We start from the raw sequence: 21,419 nt of genomic DNA, 5'->3' as shown, positions 1-21,419 counted from the left end.
GAAATCAGCTATATCACCCTTCATGCCAAAAGAAACAAAGTATCCCCATGGCTTCAAGTACGACGTAATCTCTCAGATCTTAAAAGAAGTACAGCAATGTAGTTGCTCTATAAGAAGAAAAAATTTTAGCTAAAATAAGAGAATTATTAATAGTTAACAGCCCTTTACTGGCAAAATATTAGCCTGGGAGAGCTAGCATTTACTGGTTAGCTTTGTTTGCAGTGAACAGATTGCTCTAAATAACCAGAACATGAACTGAAAATCACTGAAAAACCTTGATTAGATTTATCACTAACACAAAATCACAATCAACAAAACACTATGTCACCACACCCACAAAGACCCTTCATCCAGTGGCATAAGCACAATTCCTGCTCCAACACATACAATCTCCGAAGAACCACTCTCTCCTGCCCCCCCCCCCACACACTCCTGCTTTTTATGTTGTGGACCTTGATTGCCAATTGGTATCAGGTGAACTCAATCACCAGATGCAGAGGAGAGAAGGCAGAGCAAAAACACACAGAGCATAGAGAGGGGAAAAAACTAAAAATATATACAGCACTACGGCACGTAATAAGCTAAAACACAAAACATATGCTTGTCAGTATTTGCTTTGAGATAGGGGAATGGGAAGCTGAAAAAAATATTAGCTGTTACAATGTAGGTCGAAATGATCTAGGATAGATATAAACCAGCCTTTGTCTCTTCATTCTGCGTGATGTTTTTTTTGTATACAGTAGTTTAAAACTAAAACTAAGTCCATGTAGCGTGCCTATGTAGTGGCAGAAAGGATTAAGAATAAGAGTGATTGGAATGTGATCAGCTTGACTATTTGGAGGAGGGAGGCTGGCAGTGTGTTGGGATCACATGTAGGCGTAAACACAAGCCTCAAAACACCCTTGCATTTGTATATAGTTCTTAATTCTGCTCTGACCTCTGATCGTTTTCAGTTGAACAGAGATCAGATCTCAATAAGGATCATTCAAATGCAGTAAAATACAGGTGTTAATGCAAAGCAAGGACTGGATCAATCTGGATAATGAGTCAGCATTTTGATACCAGATGTAAATGGGATTTAAGGCTCTGAAACTTATTTGTCACTCAGGAAAGATTCAAAGTCTGGACTACTTTAATATGTCAGTGATAACTTTTGGTTTCACGGGGGACACAAACAGTCAGAGCCAGTGTTTACTGCAGAGGATTTTTATGGTCCTTAGTCAATGAAATGTGTCCCTGATAGAGTCTCTAAGAAATTAACATCTACAGTTTGACATTTCATATTTGTGCCCTGTAAATCCAATGAAGTTCTCATTGATTCCATACATTGATTTAACTTTGCCTCTCCTGGGTGAAATACGACATGGCTCAGTCACTCAGTCAGTCACTATCACTCAGTGATATGAGCTGGTATGTGTGTGTATGATGTGGATATACTGTGTTTTTGCTGTGGTGGTGGGTCATGTTCGGCTGGGCTTCTTTGGGTTTGGCTGTGCGCCCTGAGACGCCTCCGTCTTCACCATCTATCCACACATTATCAGCCGGACCTAATGGAGCTTAGCTGCTCAGGAAGCCTCTGGCTATACTGTATTCGACAACAATAGTGCTTTTATTACAAGTGTTGCACTAATTGAAATCCTTTATTTATTGAACTTGCATTATTGCCGGCGTGTGGCTAAATTTCTTTGGGGCATGTAATTCATTTTAGTAATTAATGGACCTTGTCTGAGAGAATATATTTAGACCACAGAGGATTATCTTGTGCTGGGCATCGCTGAATAAAGATCTTAGTGTTGCTGTGTCAGATTGCAGCACTCCTTTTAATGTCAGAAGAAGCTTTGATCTGTTTGCTGATATCAGCAAATCATTGAGTTTCATTTGTGTTCCTGTGTGAATGTTCTCATACAGGAGTTGTTTCCCCCAAAGAATCCCAAAGTCTTTTGGAAAATTCAAACTTAGGTTCGACTACAGTGTCAAGCTGAAGCTCGTGTTGACCTTCAAGGTGTCAAAACAACTCAGCCACACACTGGTGTACTTGCCAGTGGAATTTTAAACGAGGAACACACTTACTTCCATAGCATTACATGAGAAGATAGATTCAGTCTTTCACCATCACAGGTGGCAAAGAGACATGTTCTTAATTCCAGATACTTCACACAGAAGATGCTGTGTGAAGATACTTGAAACCAAAATGAAGAATTTCTCTCAAATACATCAAAGCTAGAGTAACTAGCATGTTTTAAAAATGTAAATAGTTCAAAGTACAGAGTGTGTAGTACAGGGTGTGAGGGAAAACATTCTGAAAAATGTAAATAAGCGAGTGTAGTTACACATACCTGAAAACTCTACTCAAATATAATAACATATTTTCACCATCAAGACTGGAAACGAGGGAACAAGCTAAATGGGCTTCATTATTTAAAGGTCCAATATGTAAGATATTTACTGAATTAAATCATAAAATGACCTTTCTATATCATTAGACATTAAGGAAACATGCTACGCGACCTCAAAAGCCTCTGATTTTATTTTATAAGCTCCATGACCAAAAACGAGGTACAGCGAGGATAAATATTGGAGATGCTATTTAATAATGGAAAGAGGTTAGAAGAACAGAAAGGTTTCAAAACCGATGTAGAGCTGGCTAATCACTGAAGCTTCAGTATCTGCAACATGGCAACCTGTGTGCACATCAACTCTAGGGAGGAGGGGGCGGGCGAAGACAGCTCTCTCTAATGATTTGAATTTGGACAGCTGTACTTATTTTAAACACTAGGTGTCAGAGTGACATATTGCTTATTTAAAATATCAACAAAAGCACTGATTAACATGTAATAAGTATTTATTATTATTATTATATTATTATTATTAAGTCTAATCTTAAAAAGTCCTCCTTCTGGAAGATTTGCATATTTCCCCAAATGTTACCCCCTTTGTGGCGACAGCACGCCACACTCGAATTACAGTAACCCTATCGGTGAAGTCAATACTTTCATCTCTTCTCCAGCAGCAGATTACATCATCCCATCTTCTTTTTGCCTTAAAAGGTAAAATGTTTGCACAGCACGAAACCAACGTTTCAATCCAACAGTTTCACCCTGCTTCTATAGCCTGGATGTCAGTCTGCAGTCTGAAGAATTATTGGATTTAAACGCTGACTTCACACTGGACAAACATTTTATCTCTTTGGGCAGGCATGGATCAGGTAATAATAAAATTGACTTATTATTTCTCTCTTAATAGTTGGAAAGCAATCAATGTGAGAGAAATGTACAGAGTTCAGTAAGGGAGGCTCCCTCAAATGTCCACTGTTCCTTTTAGAGTATTGTTTCCTTCACTAAAGTGGATTTATCCTGATCGTCTAATTTCACCTCTACTCTGATCTTTCCATTAAATGGAAAAGCTCTTGTGCAAACAGAAGATTGTGTTTGGTCCCTCTGAGACCCCAATCTTTTGCACCCACCTTAGCTCGGGGTGCTGACACACTTGTGCCCTCACACACGTAATGCACCCGGTGAGCAATTGAGCAAATAATAAATGAAAGCACAGAGCAGAGGGCTAAAGTCTGCGGCTCTGACTGCAGCTGAGAGGGGGTGTCGAGGGTCAGCTGTTTTCTCAGAGCGATCTTTTTCAACCTGCTGTCCAAAGTCAACATGAGTGCAGACGGAGAGTGAATGTGAGAGGAAATGGAGGAGGATGGAGAGAAGATGACTAAAAGACTACCATGGAAAGAAAGGCCGTTTTTTCTTGGTCCTGAAAAGCTTAAGTTTCACAGGTTTGGCTTAGGAGGCCCACATGCCTACAGTGATTCATGTGGGTAGACATCATCAATTACCTCTAATTAACCAGATGATGGTCTGGTGAGCAGAAAATGAAGGAGGCGATTAATCACAGGGATCACCTCAGGCTTACAGCTAAACCTTAAAAAAGGTGGATGAGAACAAAAAGAGCTCTTGGGTCTTTTGTTCTTCTGCTCCTCATTCCCAGGTACAGAAATGTCCAAACTATTCTGGTCTAACAGCAGGAAAACTAGAGTCTCCTTTGGGGATTCAATTCGCTATATCTCTCCTCCAAGAAGACTCTTTTATTCTCATTCTTACATACTGAGGAGGGTAATACAGGGAGAAATAATAGTTGTGCAGGGTACCAGCTGCCATTTTCTCATTAAATAGAGCGAATTTACTGCCTCTGTTGAGGTGTAGCTCCATTCCCTGTTTGCCTGCTTGTGTCATGCTTCCTCTGTGGGTGAGTTACTGGTGGTTTGTGCCATGACGTAATTGTGGAAAGGTCCTGAGCGCAGTCAGACTTGTAATTGAGTGAGGAATGTTTCATCTGGTCAAGGCTGGCCGAGCCTGTCTTTATAAATAAAGATGTGAGTTTTCAAAGGAGGAAATAAAAACAGAAGGAAGAGAGAAGTAGAGACACCAAAGTCCTCTCTTAACCCTCCTGAACTTACTCAAGGCTGCTGCAACACCCTGATATTAATTTATAATCCCCCACAACATGGTCACAGGTCAAATTCTTGTCCTGTTTGCAGTATGAGGTTCTACAAATAAGAGTGTGCTGTTGCTGAGTATATCATAATCCAAGTCTTGATCCAGGAAAATATTATCCTGACCAGAAGAATCCAGAATTTCTCCTCCAGATGGGAGATTTGGGGATCATTCAAGGTCTTTTTATAACTCTGTTATAACATTTCTGCAATTAAAAAACAGCCACATTCAATTCAGTCATTTTCCATCAATGTCTTTTCTGTTTTTATAAAGCATTGCACATATTTCATACTAAGCCCAACAATAACATAACACTATGGTACTCCTAGCAGGAAAGCAGCCTCCCAGGGAGTGCAGGTAGAGTCCACCACTGCTTGTACACAGAAAACCAGCTTTTGCTCTCATCAGCTGAGGTTTCAGTGGAAGTCTGGGCTGTTTCAGCGGCACGGACTCGCCCCATGTGTGTTTTATTACCTCATCTTTAGGGCTGATTTATGGTTCTCCCATAGGCCACTCTTCTGAGATGTTTATATCTGCTGAGGATAAAAAGAAAAGCATGGCTTTATTGCTCAGGAAGAGTGGGTCTGTTTACACAGCAGAGCAACCTCACTGGACAGCTGCAACGGGCCAGATCTCTCATACCTGATATGCGTTAACAGACGCAGTAAACTATCTCATGTGTGCAAAACATCCCAGACGGATATGTGTTAAATGCAAAACAATACACAAGTCATCTTTTATTTTCTTGATGTTGACAAGTAGACATGTTATCCTCATGAAACATATTATTGAAAAAAGCCCTCCAGACTCCATCTTTTCTTGGATTATCATAAAGTGTTCCTGTTTGGATCAGAGTATGCTGTGCCTCCTCAGTTAAACACATTTATAATCAGATGTTGTTTGCGGTGTAACTCAAGATCACACTAAAGGATGCAAGTCCCTGTTTGCTCCAATATGTCTTCCTGGAGCTCTCTCCCATGCAGCCATCTAAAACTTGTTTGACTGTAGCGCCACCCTGTGCTGAGATGGTGTAGCTCACGAAGCACAGAGTCAAAATAGTCTCAAACTGACTCAAAGTGTGATTCACTTCTGGACAAAATCAAAGAGATCTGTTGCAGTATCACATAATTTTATTAGCATGTACAGAGGATTAACTTTGTTTGTTGTTGTTGTTTCAAGGCTCCGACTTACTAACACATGTGAGACCAAACAGGACAGCAGCTTCAATATGCACCGACAGAGATGTCAGTGAACTCTACCAAACAAAATACATTTAAGTTAGAAAATGATGGTAGTGTCTCGGTAGGTTTAAATGAAGAACACTTTGTACTTTATGCTTTTTACAGAGCCTCTTCTACATCCTCTCAAATAGTGCCGATAAGAATAACTGTTTGACTTCAAACAATAGTAAAATCACCTTCTGGTATGAAAACCGCACAGGATCAGTAACCGTGATGTCTAACGTGTGCAATATATACGACAGTTGAAGCATGCGAGTTAATAGGATTTGAAAGGATGTTTACAAGGATACATCGGCTAAAAGCGCAGGTGTGTGCTGCTGTTGGAATAGTTTGGATTGTTCTCAGTTATGATTTCTGATTCTGCTCATTGGAAACGCTCATCACGCATTACTTTCCCACTAAGTCCCACACACACAAAAATCAACAGCTCATCTAATTACTAAGACAAAAAAAAAGAAACACTTAAGTGCTAGGAAAGACACTGTGCTGTTTATGGACATCGAGCAACTCTTAACAAATGAATTTGAGAGATACCCAATATTTATCACTATACAAGAAGGATGTTTCCTGTCAGGAACATCCCAGTAAAAGTGGTTCAGTGTTAAAGCTAAGTATGATATGGTGAATGTAGTATATGTGCATGTTTGGATATTGCAATAAGAACAGACAATAAAAAGAAATTGTTCAGCAAAGTTAAACGTTTCAGGCATTCAGCAGTCAGCCTGTGTTCTTAAGTTTCAAAGACTATGCAATACAATCAATGAATGTTCTGTAATGAATCTGTTGATACAACTTTAACTTACACAACAACAACAAAACTGAGAAACAACAGTTTAGATCTCTTACCGTCCTTACATATCAATAAGCAGAATCAGAAGTCATTTTTAAATCACATCTTTTAAAGAAAGTATTTCAAAGAACCCGACACTAGGACTGTTTGATGGTTAACAGAGTATTCATGTTCAGGGGGCGAGCGGCCCCAGGCTCAGCTCTACGTGGTGGGTGAGCCAGATGGCCTCTGCGGGGGTGTCTCCGCCCTCCTCGCTCGGCTTGATGGGAGCTGCGAGGTTGCGGAAGTCGTGTCTGATCTTGAATGAAACAGTGACATCCCCGTCCTCTTCTTTCTGAGGGATCACTTTGATGAAGAAACCAATCTTGTTGGATTTCCTAAAGGCAACAACACTGTGGAAAAAGACAGAGGAGGCCAGGTAAAGATTCAGCTCACACTTTAAAGTCGTGTTTTTGTGTGTCCGTGTGTGTGTGTGTGTGTGTGTGTGTGTGTGTGTGTGTGTGTGTGTGTGTGTGTGTGTGTGTGTGTGTGTGTGTGTGTGTGTGTGTGTGTGTGTGTGTGTGTGTGTGTGTGTGTGTGTGTGTGTGTGTGTGTGTGTGTGTGTGTGTGTATTAGCTTACTCTGGGTCATCTTGGAAGTCCTGAGGTTCAGCCAGTTCATCATACTCGGCAGCAGCATCCTTTCCTGCCAAGACCAGCTCCTTGCTTGGTACCATTACCTAGAATAAAACATTCAAAGCATTCAGTGACTTTTTAATACTATCACATTTAAACCTCACACGTTCTCTGTTTATGTCGATTTACTGTACAGGTTTTGTAAAGAAAAATAAAACTGAAAGATGTGTTTTGCTTACTGACAGTTCTCCTGGATGTTTGACCTTCACTGTGCAGAATGAGTCACTAGATTGCTGGGTTTTTTTTATATTTATCGGCTGAAGGCTGAAAGTTTTACGGTGCTCATTTTAAATCACAGTCTAAGGTGTTTAAAGGAAGTCACCATTTTTAGTTATTGCAGCTCATTTGGAAATACAATCAAGGTTGAATATTCTTCTCCATGTTCGCAGTGCTCAGGAGACAAGTCAGTCGTATTTTAAGCTACTGTGAGGAACTCAAGGTTTATGTCCAACTCGCTGCCTCCTGTGGCCCAAGTGGTTCATGTTATCTCTTTGCTGATCTTGTCCTGTACATGCATAAGTCTTGTATTCTGGTGAAAAGTGTCATACGGCTTGCTTAGTGCTGTGCTTATGACGGATTAACGTTGGGTTTTTGTAGATAATATAACAATGAGTACGGTGTTTTACCTGCTTTTTGAAAAGTGTCTTGAGATAACATTTGTTATGAGTTGGTGCTATACAAATAGAGATTGATTGATTGATTGATTGATTGATTGATTGATTCAAGTAAAAAAAAAAAAACTACTATGAATAACTGATATTGAAACAAAGGTTGTTTCAGATTTTTTTAAAAATGTAAATATACTTAATATTCTCCCTGTTGTTGTTGTTTGCTTTTTATTGAGTCATACAGGCAACAGTATCAAATTCATTCTGTTACATCGGCAGCTAAACCTCCTCAAAGATCTTTAAGAGGTCAATTAAACACTGAAGTCATCAGTAAGTTGACTTTTCAGATAAAATGTAAGATACATTTGTAAGAGTTACACTAAGCTGTCCTAGGAAAAAGCCAGTTGATGAAATCAACCAAGCATGGCACTCATTGGCTCACAATGCCCTCCAGTGTGTTTGAATATCAGATCAAGCAGAATGACAGGACCACACACTCTCAGTTTGGCCTTAACGTGGACGGAAATGGGTCATGAAGATGCTCTGTTTTTTTTGCCAGGAGCTCTTTCTTACCCTGCCTGGCCCATGACTTCATCATTAAAGAGGCCAAGACAAACAGCCTGCAGTCTCCGAGAGCCTCGCAGCGGCTGCTGGCAACAGGCAGCTCGACAGACCATTTACCACGGGAGCACTCTTAGCTGTGCGTGTGACAGCAGACAGATGGAGGTAAAAATGGGACACAACTGCTGTGCATATGAGATGATGACAAGGCTACCTATTCCATAAGGAGCATGCTGTATAAAAGGAGCTTCGCCAACCTGCGCTGTCTCAAGCGGGCTGGCAAGAGTGCAGGAATACCGTTTGAAAAGAATATGAAATATTCAGGAAAAGACAGGTGGTAAACAACAGCCACAATCTGTGACTGTACCCACATCTAGAATTCAGTATTGAAGCTGTGATGCTCCTTTCAGCAGTCAAAGCTCCTTTCATTGATGTGGGGCATTCATGTGGGACAGAGAAAGTCCCAAATACACACAACCCCAACATGCACGTCCATGACATGGTGTAACAACTGTGATCAGCAGACAACTGATCTTTTTATTAACATGTTTCAGAGTCAAAGCACCTCTCGCCTCTTTGCTACTCATCAAAAAACCGAGTGCAAATATCTTTCTTTTCTGGCTGGGTGTAAATTCATTACTGGATTGTTCTGAGAGAGAGAGAGAGAGAGAGCGAGAGACCCCTCAAACCTCAAAATATTTATATACTGCCCATAAACTGCCCAATTAGTGTATGATGAAATATATTTATTCATTACTCGTGTTTAAATAACGCAACTTCAAACAGGCATAGAGCATCTTGTAATCCTAGTATGAAGAACAAAAAGCAGTATTAACACTATGAATGACTGAATGAATGAATGAATCATTATGTCGTTGTGTGGTTGTATTTATGACACAGGAATAATACCTGATTCAAGTAGACATTGTTGCACAAATACTTGTTTTCTTTTTACAACGATGCCAACTGTTTCACATGTTATAATATCATATATGTATACTGTATAAAAGAGACTGTACCTTAGCAGTGCTGTTGATTTCATCAGGATCTTCCTCCTCACAAGCAGCCAGTGTGACGTGGGTGATATTCTCCACGGGGTTGGTCAGCGTCAGCAGCACCTGACTCTCCTAAACAGACCCAAAGGAGGAAAAAGATCACATGTAAACACAGAGGATCTTTGGGTGGGGTTTTAGTCCACACACACACAAAGAAAAGCAGTGCAGCTCTGATCTTATTAGTCTAACCTTAGTAATTCAATTTGTAAACAGATTGTTAAAGGTTATAAACAGAACAAATCAAACATGCTGAAGATATTTTGAGAATGCCAAAGCCTGCGCAGACTGACCTTCATGAACCGGAGATTTGGAATTGACATAATTCTCACTTCGGGGATGTAACTCCTGTGAAGTGAACACACAGAGACCACATGTCAATCAACTGAAACACTCCAAACACAATGACAGTATTCACACAGCTTGAAACAACCATCAACAAAAGTTGTGAGATTCTCTTAGTTCAATTTAAAGGTTACAACATTCACAAACCATGAACCCCTGACGGCATCATCAAGCACGCCATTTTAAAGAGAGTGGACTGAAACGGCCCCAAAACAAGAGAAGCAGCTGAACCTCCAGAAGAGCATTTTTAAATAACAAGAAGACTAAGCCTCTTCTGCGTGAATAATTTCCTGAACATGTGCTTATAATTGCACTTTGCTAAAATTAAACTTTGGGATCTTAATCTCATTAAACTATGTCAGCCTTCAGGCCGATTTGTATTATTAATCAATTAAATAAAGATCAAGATCAATTTGAGAACACATGTTTGGGACAGAATGTGATGACAAATACTCACACAGCCACCAGCTGAATCTTGAACTTGATTGAAGTGGGATTAAACTCTGGCTTGCTCAAGTTGTGCTCACATTTCTGTGGGAGGATTAAAGACGAAAGTCATCTGAAAGGCGATTCACACAAAAACAACAACTTTGGATTAGAGGACAGTAAACCCCATAGCAGTACTGACCCTACAGCGCAGTGAGCGCTTCATCAGGAGGTGTTTGTGTCTGGGGTGGAGCTGAGACGCCCCCGCAGGCTGGAAGTCAGGCTGCAGCAGCCGCTGGCGCAGTGTGGTCACTACAAGAAACAGCAAAATGTATACAAACTTTTACCTCAATTAGACAGACAAAATGATCAACATTGTTTTAAATACCCAATTAAACTTTTACCCTCGGGTAAGCTGATGGGTCTGGTGTAACAATCCTCAGGCAGTGGTTCCACTTCATCAAGGGCAGGGGCAGGTTCAATGCTGATCTCCTTCTGGTCCTCACCCTCCTTAAGGCTAGTGAATGACACAAATCCTGTTTTCAACAATCTGTGTGATCCCTAATAATGATGGTATTATACATTAACTGAAGGTTTACACTGCAGGCTATTCTTACAGAACTGAAAACACTTTTTTTTAAGAGTCCGGATGGTTTTGGAAGCTTTAGCTCAGTAACACTGACACCTAGTGTTTCCAAATAAAAAAAACTGATGATTTACACTGAATTTGTACTTTCTTGGTTGTGAACGTCTTGCAAACAGATTACAAAATACTTATGGTGGGTTATCTGTGTGTCTGCAGCTTTAAGAGGTTTAAGACTTTGCAGACAACCAACCTTTAAGTTTCTTTTTCTCCTGGATTGATCTGCAGACTTTGTCATTACAGCGCCTTTTGTCTGCCTCGATTTTCAGTGGTGTGATATATATATATAAAAAAATGCTCTCACTCTTAACTGTGAAAATGTATTAATGAAAACCGTTCACATTGATTGATTAACTTTATATTTGAAGCAAAGTTTCACACTGAAATCAAAACAATGACGGTTCAAAGATAGAAATCTATAAAGTTTAGTCACCAGTACTATATATATTCACATTGTGTACTTGACTGAAACATGGACACTCATAAGGTTTTTATCTAAGCTTTAAACAAAAGGGATCAAATGTGCGGAGCATGAAGTCACATTTACACGTTATTCTTAATTTATGAAGAAGAGATCACTCACGAGAGGCCAGCCAGGTTTGATATGGGCGCTCCAGACCTCTGCCTCTGCAGTCTGGTCCCAAGACCATATTTTTCCTGAGTTAGTTTAAGGGGAAAAAGCACAAGTTAAAGCAGTCTGCAAGCTGAAAATCAAAGAGGAATCAAGACACTTTATTCAATGAATCTACAACCATTTACTAAAGCACTAAGTTAAACACAAGACCTAAACCCAAAAGGGGAATCTTTGAAAGCTAATGACAAAAAAAAAAGCACAGAATGATATTTTAATGAATAAAAAAGTAAATTAGCCAAATAACCACAAACAAAAACAGTTCAATATGTGTTGTGGTAAGAGACACTAACAGGAGCCTTCCTGCACAGGATAGTGTGAGGATCATTTCTGATAGACTGAAGGTCAGAACTCAGTTAGTATGAAACATGTTTAGATCTGGTGACAGAGACTTTAACAAAGTCTTCTTTTTTTCCCCCTCTCTCGCTCTAACCAGCAAAAAGGCTCCCATTATGTGGATCTCTCTTTAACCCAAGGAGACATTCATGTGATCTGTGAGGTCACTGAGTAAGAGATCAGAAAGGAACAGAGATACAGGAAAGGACAGTGCTACTGTAAAGATGAGACGACCCAAGTTGTGAAAAAGTACAACTCACCACCACATGAATAGTGTGTTGCTGGGGGGTAAAAACCAAAATATCAGAGTGCATAAGCAAAGAAAAAAAGAGAGAACAAAGAACCAGGTGAAAAACCAAAGCAATTTAGCAAACATTAGTGGCATTTGGTGACATGCAACAGCAACAGAAATGCATCAGTAACAGCAAACAACAGTACAAGTTGTTTTAAATGGTTTCAATACACATTAGGAAAGAAGTTTTGCAGTATTAGGTGTTAATTATTGTAAAACAGATAATGTAGGACGTTAAAACATGTGCCAAAGAGCTCAGGAGGCATGAAAACCATGTGGTGCATTTGGAATTGTTCCCTGCCTTTTGGAGCAGTGTATATTAAAAAAAAAAAAGAGACTGAAATGTCTTCCTATTTGTACAGTTGGTCTACACGGCACCACTTAAACGCTGCTCTGTATTAACGGAGAAGCTGTGCAGGGATTTAGCAGAAGAACATTCATTTTACACCATGTCTACAAATTCTACATCGATCTGTGGATCCAAACGGATCATACATAAACTGTGAAAAACAAACTTCCACTCCATCCAAACACAACAGCAGCTGTTACAGCCAAATGCTCCATTCTGATGTGCTAATAAGATGGCTTATCATAGACTATCCTCTATGGCAGTGGTTCTCAACTCTTGGGTGGGGACCCAAAAGTGGGCCGCGGAGCCATTTTCAGTGGGTCGCGGACATGTGAGTGGGGAAACAAAGTGTCAAAAAGTCTATCAAGCCCTTTGAAAACTTGTGTTTTTGTTTCGTAACATCTGAGGTCCAAACTGTTTTTCATTCAATAAATGTGATTGGTTGAAAGAAAATCAGAAATGTGGGTCACGATTTTCATGAAGGAGTTGGCGGTGAGTCTTTAGGCTAGACCAGTTGAGAACCACTGCTCTATGGCACAGTGAGTTATCTATTGGCAAATATTTTGAGGTTTGAACCTTTGATGTATAAGAATATATTTAATGCATATAACGGTTTGTTCTTGCTTGTTCTTTCTAACAGTACCTGCACATTTTGTAAGAAAATTAAAGTGACATTCACATTTCAAAAGGTTAAAGAAGATATCACTGCAAAAGTAGAATTGGGTTCAGAGAGAGAGAGAGGGGGGGGGAGAGAGAGAGAGAGAGGGGGGGGGGAGAGAGAGAGAGACAGAGAGAAAAACAGAGAGAGAGAGAGAACAAGACAGAGAGAAAGAGACAGAGAGAAAGAGACAGAGGGAAAAAGAGAGAGAGAAAGAGACAGAGGGAAAAAGAGAGAGAGAAAGAGACAGAGAGAAAGAGACAGAGGGAAAAAGAGAGAGAGAAAGAGACAGAGGGAAAAAGAGAGAGAGAAAGAGACAGAGAGAAAGAGACAGGGAGAAAGAGAGACAGAGAGAAAGAGACAGAGAGAAAGAGACAGGGAGAAAGAGAGACAGAGAGAAAGAAAGAGAGAGAAAGAGACAGGGAGAGAGAGACAGAGAGAAAGAGACAGAGAGAAAAAGAGAGAGAGAGAGAGAGAGAGAGTGGTGTACCGAGAACGCCAGAGGCATGCACTGTCTCCTCCTGGCCAGCTTCTTCCTGTCTCTCTCCTGTTTCTCTCTGTGAGCCAGCTGCTGGTAATACTCGATCAGCTTGTTGATCTGTAACAAAAATGTCATCCAGAGAACGTTCATCAAACATGAGTGATAAAGAATTGGCCGAGGTAACCTAAGATCCCACATAAATACTTTTTAAGAGTAAATGTAATTTATTGTACAATAAGGGTATCACAGGTAAAAACATGAAGGCCTTCTCTCAGAAGAACATTTGTTTTCACTTTTCAAACAGAGTAAAGTCAAATAAAGTACAATTATTTGGTACAGTAACTAAAGGTTTAAATACAAGGTGCACAAAATACACATAATCTGCTTAAATCTGAGTTTTCTTTTAATGTTAAGGGTGTATTTATGATTCTATTTGAAGTAAATGTGTGTCCTTACACTAGAAGCAAACATTATGTTTGCTTTGGCCGTGGGCTGGCTAAGTGTGGGTGTGACTTACTCAGAGACACTTCTATTCAAAATAAAGTCATGTGTGATGAGGAAACATGTGAGCAACTCGAGAACACATCAATGACCACAGGGGGAAACTTACCCGCTGAGTATGAGGGTTCTCTGGCTCCTGCCATCCACCGCTTGCTGCAGTGAGCAAAATGAACAAAAACATGAGACTTAAGACAGCCAAAGGGAACAATCACAGAGTAGATAAAAGATAGATAGCTAAATTACAGACAAATAATATACCTACAGCTGGACTTGTACACATTGCACATTTAAGTACCTTTAATGCTTCTTACTATTATTTGAATTGAAAACTTTTTGAGGTATGGCGACTAACGTGTGCATCTTTGCTATATGAACACCCACCAACTGATTTGTCAGCCATTCCTACATCCCTCGAAGTCCAGCGACAGAAGCCGCAGGCCAAATAATAGGCCTTCTTCATGGCCGTCTTGGTAGGATCATCAGGCAGAGGAGCTGGGATGTTTGTGGCTCGAGTAGACAGAGTGTGCATGCAACACGGGCAGTCGAAACAATTGGCACATCTATCGTGAAGCACAGAAAAAAACAGAATTAATGTAAAGGAAATAAATCTGATAATATGATTGATCTGATGTAGGTAAAGATACCAGACAGGTAGGTTTCTCCATGCATTTGCATTTCTGTCTCACCTGTTCTTTTTCAGCTTAGCCTCTGCAGAAGGCATGTTCTCCAGACAACTGGGGCAATAGTGTGAATCCACCTGATCACCAGACACAGACAAAAGGTACACAGGGAGTTATTGAACATTTATTTATTAGTTATGTAACATCAGCTTCTTACTTGATTATTCACAAGTAGCCTGCAGATAGTACAAATCTGCGCAGATGACGGAGATGGGATTTTTAATTAGAGGGGGCAACTTGATAGGTTTGTTTGTTAGAAAGAGTCAGAAATGACAAGAAGGGCACTGACTATAAACCAGAAATGACATTTGATTAAATATCTACATCACCAGGGTGTGGTGTCCACAACTGTGAGCCACGTTCACAACCAGGGCTTTTACATTGTACACGTTCATTCGGGTGGATTTAGGAAGTAACAAATACTTTTTAATTGTGTGATTTGGCTGCCATAATGTTTTTAAGAGCTTAATCAGTACGTTAAACTCAAAGAATAGCAATGCTACCTAGCTTCTTCGCCCATTTTAGCTCCGTTAGCCATAATACTAAGTCCAGCTCCAGCGGAAGTAAACGTCGCTTTCAGCCAATGAGATGGTGAGACATCTGGAAAAACATTTGATTGACAAGCGGCCTGGCCATACAACGCACGAGGTGCTTTCACTACTCCCGCCTACCTGTCAAAGCTGCGAGCAGACCGGCTAACAACAAAGTAGATGCTGGCTAAATTGAGCTAACATCTAGCATTTCATATTATATGAAGAGAAGAAATCTACGTACCTCGTGAGACACACATTCTAGAGATCGTAGCTCACTACAGTAGCGACAGAAATAAAGTTGAGATAAAGGGGCTCTGATCCTTTTCTCCCCGCGGACCAGATAGACGACTCTGTCCGGCTGCAGAAGAGACGCCATCCCGGACCACTTCAGTCCACTTCAGTCCACACTGAGCTCTGCTTAGTAATCATCTGACGACACACACAGGCTCAATGTCGACCTCGCGTGGTTACAAGTGAAACTGCAACCTCACTCCCATGGTTTATTTGAAGTCTGTGGATACAGATTCAGAAGTCTAGGCCTACATGCACCAGTTAAATCAGGATCAAGTAGATCAGGGGTTCCCAAACTTTTCAGGTCGTGACCCTCAAAATAAGGGTGACAGAAACTGGGGACCCCCCACTGTTCTTTAAGGTGGTTAGTTAGGTATATAACATAGCGACAGCCACGCACACACTAATAAACCTATCCAAAAACTAGTAACACAAAATAGTACAACAGCCTAAAAGAATTAAACATTTCATTTCACTTAATGATACTGTCTTATATGACATTGGACTACTTTTTGTATATTTACAAAAATGGTAAAAAGATATATTTATGCACTTTTAAATGATTTTTAATGTTTTATGGAAGGCATCTCGCGACCCACCTTGGGGTCCCGACCCCCACTTTGAGAACCACTGAAGTAGATGATCAATTTGTCTCTCTAATCAAACACACAAAGAACTAGCCGATTTAGAAAGGACCCTTCAATGTAGGGGAATAGAAGGTTTTTTTTAAATTGAGGCTATTGGGAAATGGTATCAGTAGGCCTACCACATTATAATTCATTTATTTGTTTCAATAGGATCACTCTCAAGTATTTTGCATGTTTTTCAAGATGCATACTGTAGGCCTACTGGTATGGTTTATAGTGGCTAAAGTCTTTAGAAAGCATTTCAATCAGGAGAGACTTAATTGAGAATTAACAATTATTTATTTAACAATAAATGTGCAACAATTTAGATTTGAATGTACAAAGTCTCCATCGTGACGACTTCATGTACTCGGAAGGGTAGTGAAGCAGACAGCAGGAGAATCTGGTTGGTTAATTACTTAAAGAATGAACGCCCATTATGAGCTGATCACCAGAGAAGGTAGACAGAGGAAGTAGTTTAGGTTGAAGTGAAAGGATGAATGAATGTGTGAAAGAATATAACCAGTCTTCCTGTCTGAACTTACGCTGAGCTCCATTTAGCATACAACTATGTCTTCCAATATGAACCAAAGACTACAATTCGAGAGCTGCTTACTCCTTGACCTTGTCCATAATCCATCCATGCAGAGACCAGACTTATTTCAGCTGAAAACTCTTCAATGAACCAACATTTGAGTTTGTCACAGCAGAGGCCCATAGATCTGGTGTCGGGCTTTAGATCAAAACAAATGTGTGTCTATTTTTCTTTTGTATAGACTATATTACTATATAATATAAAATAGGCTATATTTAATATTTAATACTATATATTTTACTTTTTCAAACACTTTTAGAGAAGCATTCTCTAATCCAGAGGTGAACTAAAGTGAGAATGGGAAATTGAAGCAAATTTGAAACTTGGCATGTGCTTTGTCAATGGACAATAAAAAATAAATTAAACATAAAAAATAGGACAACATTGATTGTTGCTTGTGAAGCCTTGTTCATTCTTCTTCCCCCTCGACTTAATCTTATTATTCACAAATTTGTGTACAATTTACTCATGCTGCCTTGTTGTTAAAAAGCCTGTGTTTATACAGTTCTGAGCTGAACATTGTGTAAAACATATAGTCAAGGAGGTGCTCTAACAGGACTGGAAAGAGGCCTGTATAAGCCACCAACAAGACACATGGCCAAGTGCCAGCTCACCATGGCAACAGCTGATCTGGGAGAGGAGAAATGATCCATGAATAAAAATAAAACAAACAGCATTTTATCCTGTTTTAGAGAAAGTGACAGTCATCAGCCTGCATTTATCAGGCTCAACATGCCACTCTATTCCACTCTAACTGTTTTTTTAAATATCCTTTTCCCCTCAGTCTCATGAATCCTTTTAATGAGTGTTGCCCATAGGTTAAGCACCAGACATGCTCAGAGTGACAGACACAGGCTGAGGCTCAGTCAGATGTGCTTTCTTCATTGTTGGCTAATCGTGTTCATTTGTGAGAGAATAGCCCGTCTTATTTATTGATATCTGAATAATCATAACTGAATTTAAATAAAAGGTCAACTGTCCCAAAAAGAGTTGTACTGAAGAAAAACCAAACACTGTTTTTGTTAGCCTACCTGAGTAGTAACGGATTTAGATGCAGTAGACTATTCATTCATTCTTTGAACTAAATGTACATAGAAATACAGAAGCAATCGGGCCTAGCAGTTTATAATAAGAGATGTTCAAAACTAGGCTATTTATTCATTTGGAGACCTATTTGGCCCTGTGCGCACTTACGTCAGCAGAGGGCGTCATCTCCTCCAGCTGTGCACCCTCCCACCCCCTGCCAGAGGACTCTTAAGTTCGTCCTGAGGGAGAAGCGGACAGAGAGCGAACATCAGGATGAGGTGGTCCTTTCTGCAGCCGCTGCTGCTGCTGCTCGCTCTGCTGAGACCCTGCACCGCCGGAGGCTCGTTCACACAGGTAGGCCACCTGTTCAGTGTTCCAACACAGAAGGCATATTCAAAGTAGGAGTCCGCAGGTGGACAGATAAGAAGACACATGACAAACTGAACGGATACTGTGGGCTACCTCATGACGCCGCTTTATTTTAAGATGCACCGTTCAATCAGTTTCATTTGTATGAGCAGCAGAAAGTGATGTTTGGTCTCAGTAATTTGAACCTGTATTCAGGTTTACAGCTAATGTTGCCATTGCCGACTTCATTGTTTAAAACAGGTGGTAGAGTAGGACATAGATTAAAGCTCATTACTTTTGAACTGAAATGCGTGAAAACACCTTAATGTTCAGTGTCACCTTCTTCTTTCCGTCACACTTTGTTTTTGGCATGTTTTCAGGATTTTCCATTGACAGACTTTGTTAGTTTGTGCCCTAGACTGCTCTATGTTTTGTGTACTGAAAGCTTTAGTTCTGCTTATTCTTCTTCCTTGTACTTAACAGAAATGCCAATGACCATAGGGTTAGTAAATTTGACCAGTTGAAACTATCCCACCTTTAGAATTTGAATTTAAATGTTTTATTAAGTTGTGCAAACACCTGTTAGTCTTAACTCTATGACCCTTACAATCTAGGTCATGCTGACACAGATGAGTTATAATTCTTCCTGTTATTTGCATTGTAAATATGACACACTGAGACAGGAGAAACAATGTTTGGTTCATCTTCGGGGCCATTACAGCTTTCTCCGAACATGCAGATGGTTTGTTTTCCCAAAGGTTCTGCTCAGCAAACATATGATCTCAATCTACATATTTACACATTAAATACATCACACAGTCATGTAGGGCTGCAAGAAATGGGTTGACTATTGAATCTGCATTGTTTTTTAAGTTGTTCGCATAAAACGTCAACAAAATGTGCATAATGCCCGTAACAAATCAATATCTCATTCATGTCTGAATGAGATATTGAAAAAAACATAGTTTAAAAATCAAATCTTATTCAATTAAACTTTATATCATAAGACAAAGAAAAGCAAAACATCTTGTGTTACTAATATTTAGAGTTCATGATCTAAACATATGAATAATGTTTGTAATTTTAAAAAAAAGAGGATAATTGAATTATGCATCAACAGTTTGTGTTATTCTCTGATTAATTATTCACATACTATTTCATAAACAACCAAAAAAAATGTTACAAAACACAGTATCCTTAAACAAACATTTGTATGAATGTAGAGGTCCGATCCAGGTCAAGGACTTTTATTGGCTAGAAAACGGGTGTTAACAAAACAAAAAACAGAAAGCCAATAGTGGAGGCATCATTTTTGGCAGGATAAACAGATGTGAATGACATTTTCTTTTTTTGGCAAAGTTAAGAATTTCTTATCAGTAAAAATACCAGAGTAAAGAAATGAAGAAATACAACCTGTTCTGCCTTGTGTTTAAACCCCCAGCAGTGTGACTCATCCACAGATGGCACCATTTACAAATACCAGGCGAAGATTCTGAACGGGAGTCACACTGTGAACTTCAGTGACTACGCTGGCAGGATTGTCCTCTTCATCAACGTGGCCACATACTGAGGATACACCTTTCAGTATGTGGGTAAGAAACAGCACCGCGGGCTGCATTGCTTTGAGTTGCTGGAGAGAGAAACAAGCTTCTTCACATGAAAACATTTCCTTTTTCCTCTCTATCTTCAGACCTGAATGCACTACAGGAGGAGATGAAAACTTTGGGGCTAACAATTCTCGGCTTTCCCTGCAACCAGTTTGGGGGACAGGAGCCAGGGCTAAAACATGAGATTCTACCAGGTTTAAAGTGAGAAATGTTTCTCTTTCTATAAAAATGAATATACTTTCTCACTCACTCACAATATTCAGCCAATTAGGTCAGAGTCGCATTTTGTTAAATAAAAAACATCTTTCCAAACCAGCTTATAGGACACATGAAATTGCTTTACACTGCAAAACAAGTTTGGATTTATTTTTAGTCTGAAAAAGGAAGGAAACATGAGAAGTCACAAGCTTCTAACAAGACACTATATGTATTGTAAAGTAATGTAACATGGCCTTAAAGCAGGATGTAGACAGGAATTTGCAATAAAGGTAAATCCTCTTATCAATCAGCAAGGCTTCATTTAACCAGGGGGATATAGTTTACTGCTACTGGCCCCTCTGACATCAATAGATTTAGTGTCCCAGGTTCTCTATCACATCCTACATCCATACTGAAGTTGTTTCACAACACTGTGGTGTTTTGCTCGGCCTAAATTGGGTCCCGGGCAGCTGCCAGGGGACACAGTGCTCAGAGAGGAACGTCCACTGATAAGCTGCCCTCTCTCTGGATTCCAGGCATGTTAGACCAGGCAATGGATTTGTTCCAAACTTCCTGCTGTTTGAGAAAGGTGACGTGAATGGAAAAGACGAGCAAGAAGTTTTCACTTTCCTTAAGGTATGTTACAATTGACCTGGAAAGTGTTTTTAGGAATTAGCTATGAATATGTGTTATTGTTAATTTACCTTACATACTGTTAGCTGTTCTGTGATTCAGAGTTTATCTTGCACACACGCAGTCAGTGGACGCGCCGGTGCACTGATTTTGTCGCTCTTTATAATCTTTTGCTTCCTGTCACGCAGAGCTCCTGCCCCCCTGTTGGAGACTACTTCGCCCCAAAAATTAAACTGCTCTGGGAACCTGTGAAAATCAGCGACATCAAGTGGAACTTTGAAAAGTTTCTGGTGGGGCCAGACGGGAAGCCGTTGAAGAGGTGGCACCCAAGTGTCACCATTTCAGAGATCCGAGCTGAGATCCGCAAACTCCTGCTCATACTGTACACACAGGATGCTCTTCATCTGAGGGATTCATAATCCAGTATTGTGCCTTAAATGTAACTTAATGTAATGACATCTACATAATCAGTAGGGTTAAGGTAGAATGTAAAAGAGTAATGTTAACATTTTCTGATACATGAAGATGGCATGTTAAATGAAGAGGAGGCTTGAAAGCAGGAAGTCTGTGGAGCCTCCTTGGAACGTGTGGTTCAGGCCAGCTCTTTAGTGCATTCAGGCTGCCCTGCAATCTCACCACACCATGTCATCTTCTCATCCCAGCACCTGTTAGCTATTACAGTTTACATTTGAAATACTTTCAATAAATCATGGACAACACACTGTGTGGATGTTTTGTTTACCTGAACCCACTCTTACACTGTGGGCACCACTTCATGAAAACGCTTTAGAGAAATGTGTG

At 40.0% G+C, this 21,419-nt stretch overlaps 3 protein-coding genes across 5 annotated transcripts in view; 1 reads left to right on the top strand and 2 right to left on the bottom strand.

Annotated features, from left to right (window-relative positions):
* anxa6 (annexin A6) overlaps positions 1–21,419 on the bottom strand; it is a 165,893-nt gene that overhangs the window by 116,218 nt on the left and 28,256 nt on the right. The gene's annotated exons all lie outside the window — the stretch shown is intronic.
* dctn4 (dynactin 4) lies at positions 5,606–15,718 on the bottom strand. Of its 2 annotated transcripts, XM_061048716.1 has the most exons (14): positions 15,536–15,718; positions 14,768–14,838; positions 14,463–14,641; positions 14,191–14,234; positions 13,590–13,697; positions 12,061–12,081; positions 11,417–11,490; positions 10,595–10,707; positions 10,393–10,502; positions 10,222–10,295; positions 9,713–9,767; positions 9,387–9,494; positions 7,145–7,242; positions 5,606–6,916 (listed from the first exon to the last, which is right to left on the bottom strand). In XM_061048716.1, the coding sequence occupies exons 1-14, from the start codon at positions 15,668–15,670 to the stop codon at positions 6,697–6,699; spliced, it is 1,410 nt and encodes a 469-aa protein (XP_060904699.1). In that variant the 5' UTR covers positions 15,671–15,718; the 3' UTR covers positions 5,606–6,696. The 2 variants fall into 2 exon arrangements, with proteins under 2 accessions (XP_060904699.1, XP_060904700.1); XM_061048717.1 differs by lacking the exon at positions 12,061–12,081.
* Positions 18,024–21,337, top strand: gpx3 (glutathione peroxidase 3). Of its 2 annotated transcripts, none has more exons than XM_061048714.1 (5): positions 18,024–18,186; positions 19,622–19,772; positions 19,871–19,988; positions 20,522–20,621; positions 20,807–21,337. In XM_061048714.1, exons 1-5 carry the CDS (start codon positions 18,106–18,108, stop codon positions 21,035–21,037), a joined length of 681 nt encoding a protein of 226 aa, XP_060904697.1. In that variant the 5' UTR covers positions 18,024–18,105; the 3' UTR covers positions 21,038–21,337. The 2 variants fall into 2 exon arrangements, with proteins under 2 accessions (XP_060904697.1, XP_060904698.1); XM_061048715.1 differs by having other exon boundaries at positions 18,046–18,186; positions 19,625–19,772.

The sequence above is a fragment of the Labrus mixtus genome, chromosome 10 (genome assembly GCF_963584025.1).
Source record: "Labrus mixtus chromosome 10, fLabMix1.1, whole genome shotgun sequence".
NCBI lineage: Eukaryota > Metazoa > Chordata > Actinopteri > Labriformes > Labridae > Labrus > Labrus mixtus.
This window is presented reverse-complemented; position numbering and strand designations above follow the sequence as displayed.

What these genes read in the sequence shown, in the direction of transcription:
- dctn4 (XM_061048716.1), bottom strand. Translation starts at nt 15,670, where the DNA reads ATGGCGTCTCTTCTGCAGCCGGACAGAGTCGTCTATCTGGTCCGCGGG. An exon ending in AATGGCTGACAAATCAGTTG is followed by an intron (nt 14,235 to 14,462) that starts GTGGGTGTTCAT and finishes TGCTCACTGCAG; the next exon opens with CAAGCGGTGGATGGCAGGAG. An exon ending in TCAAACCTGGCTGGCCTCTC is followed by an intron (nt 10,708 to 11,416) that starts GTGAGTGATCTC and finishes GTCATTCACTAG; the next exon opens with CCTTAAGGAGGGTGAGGACC.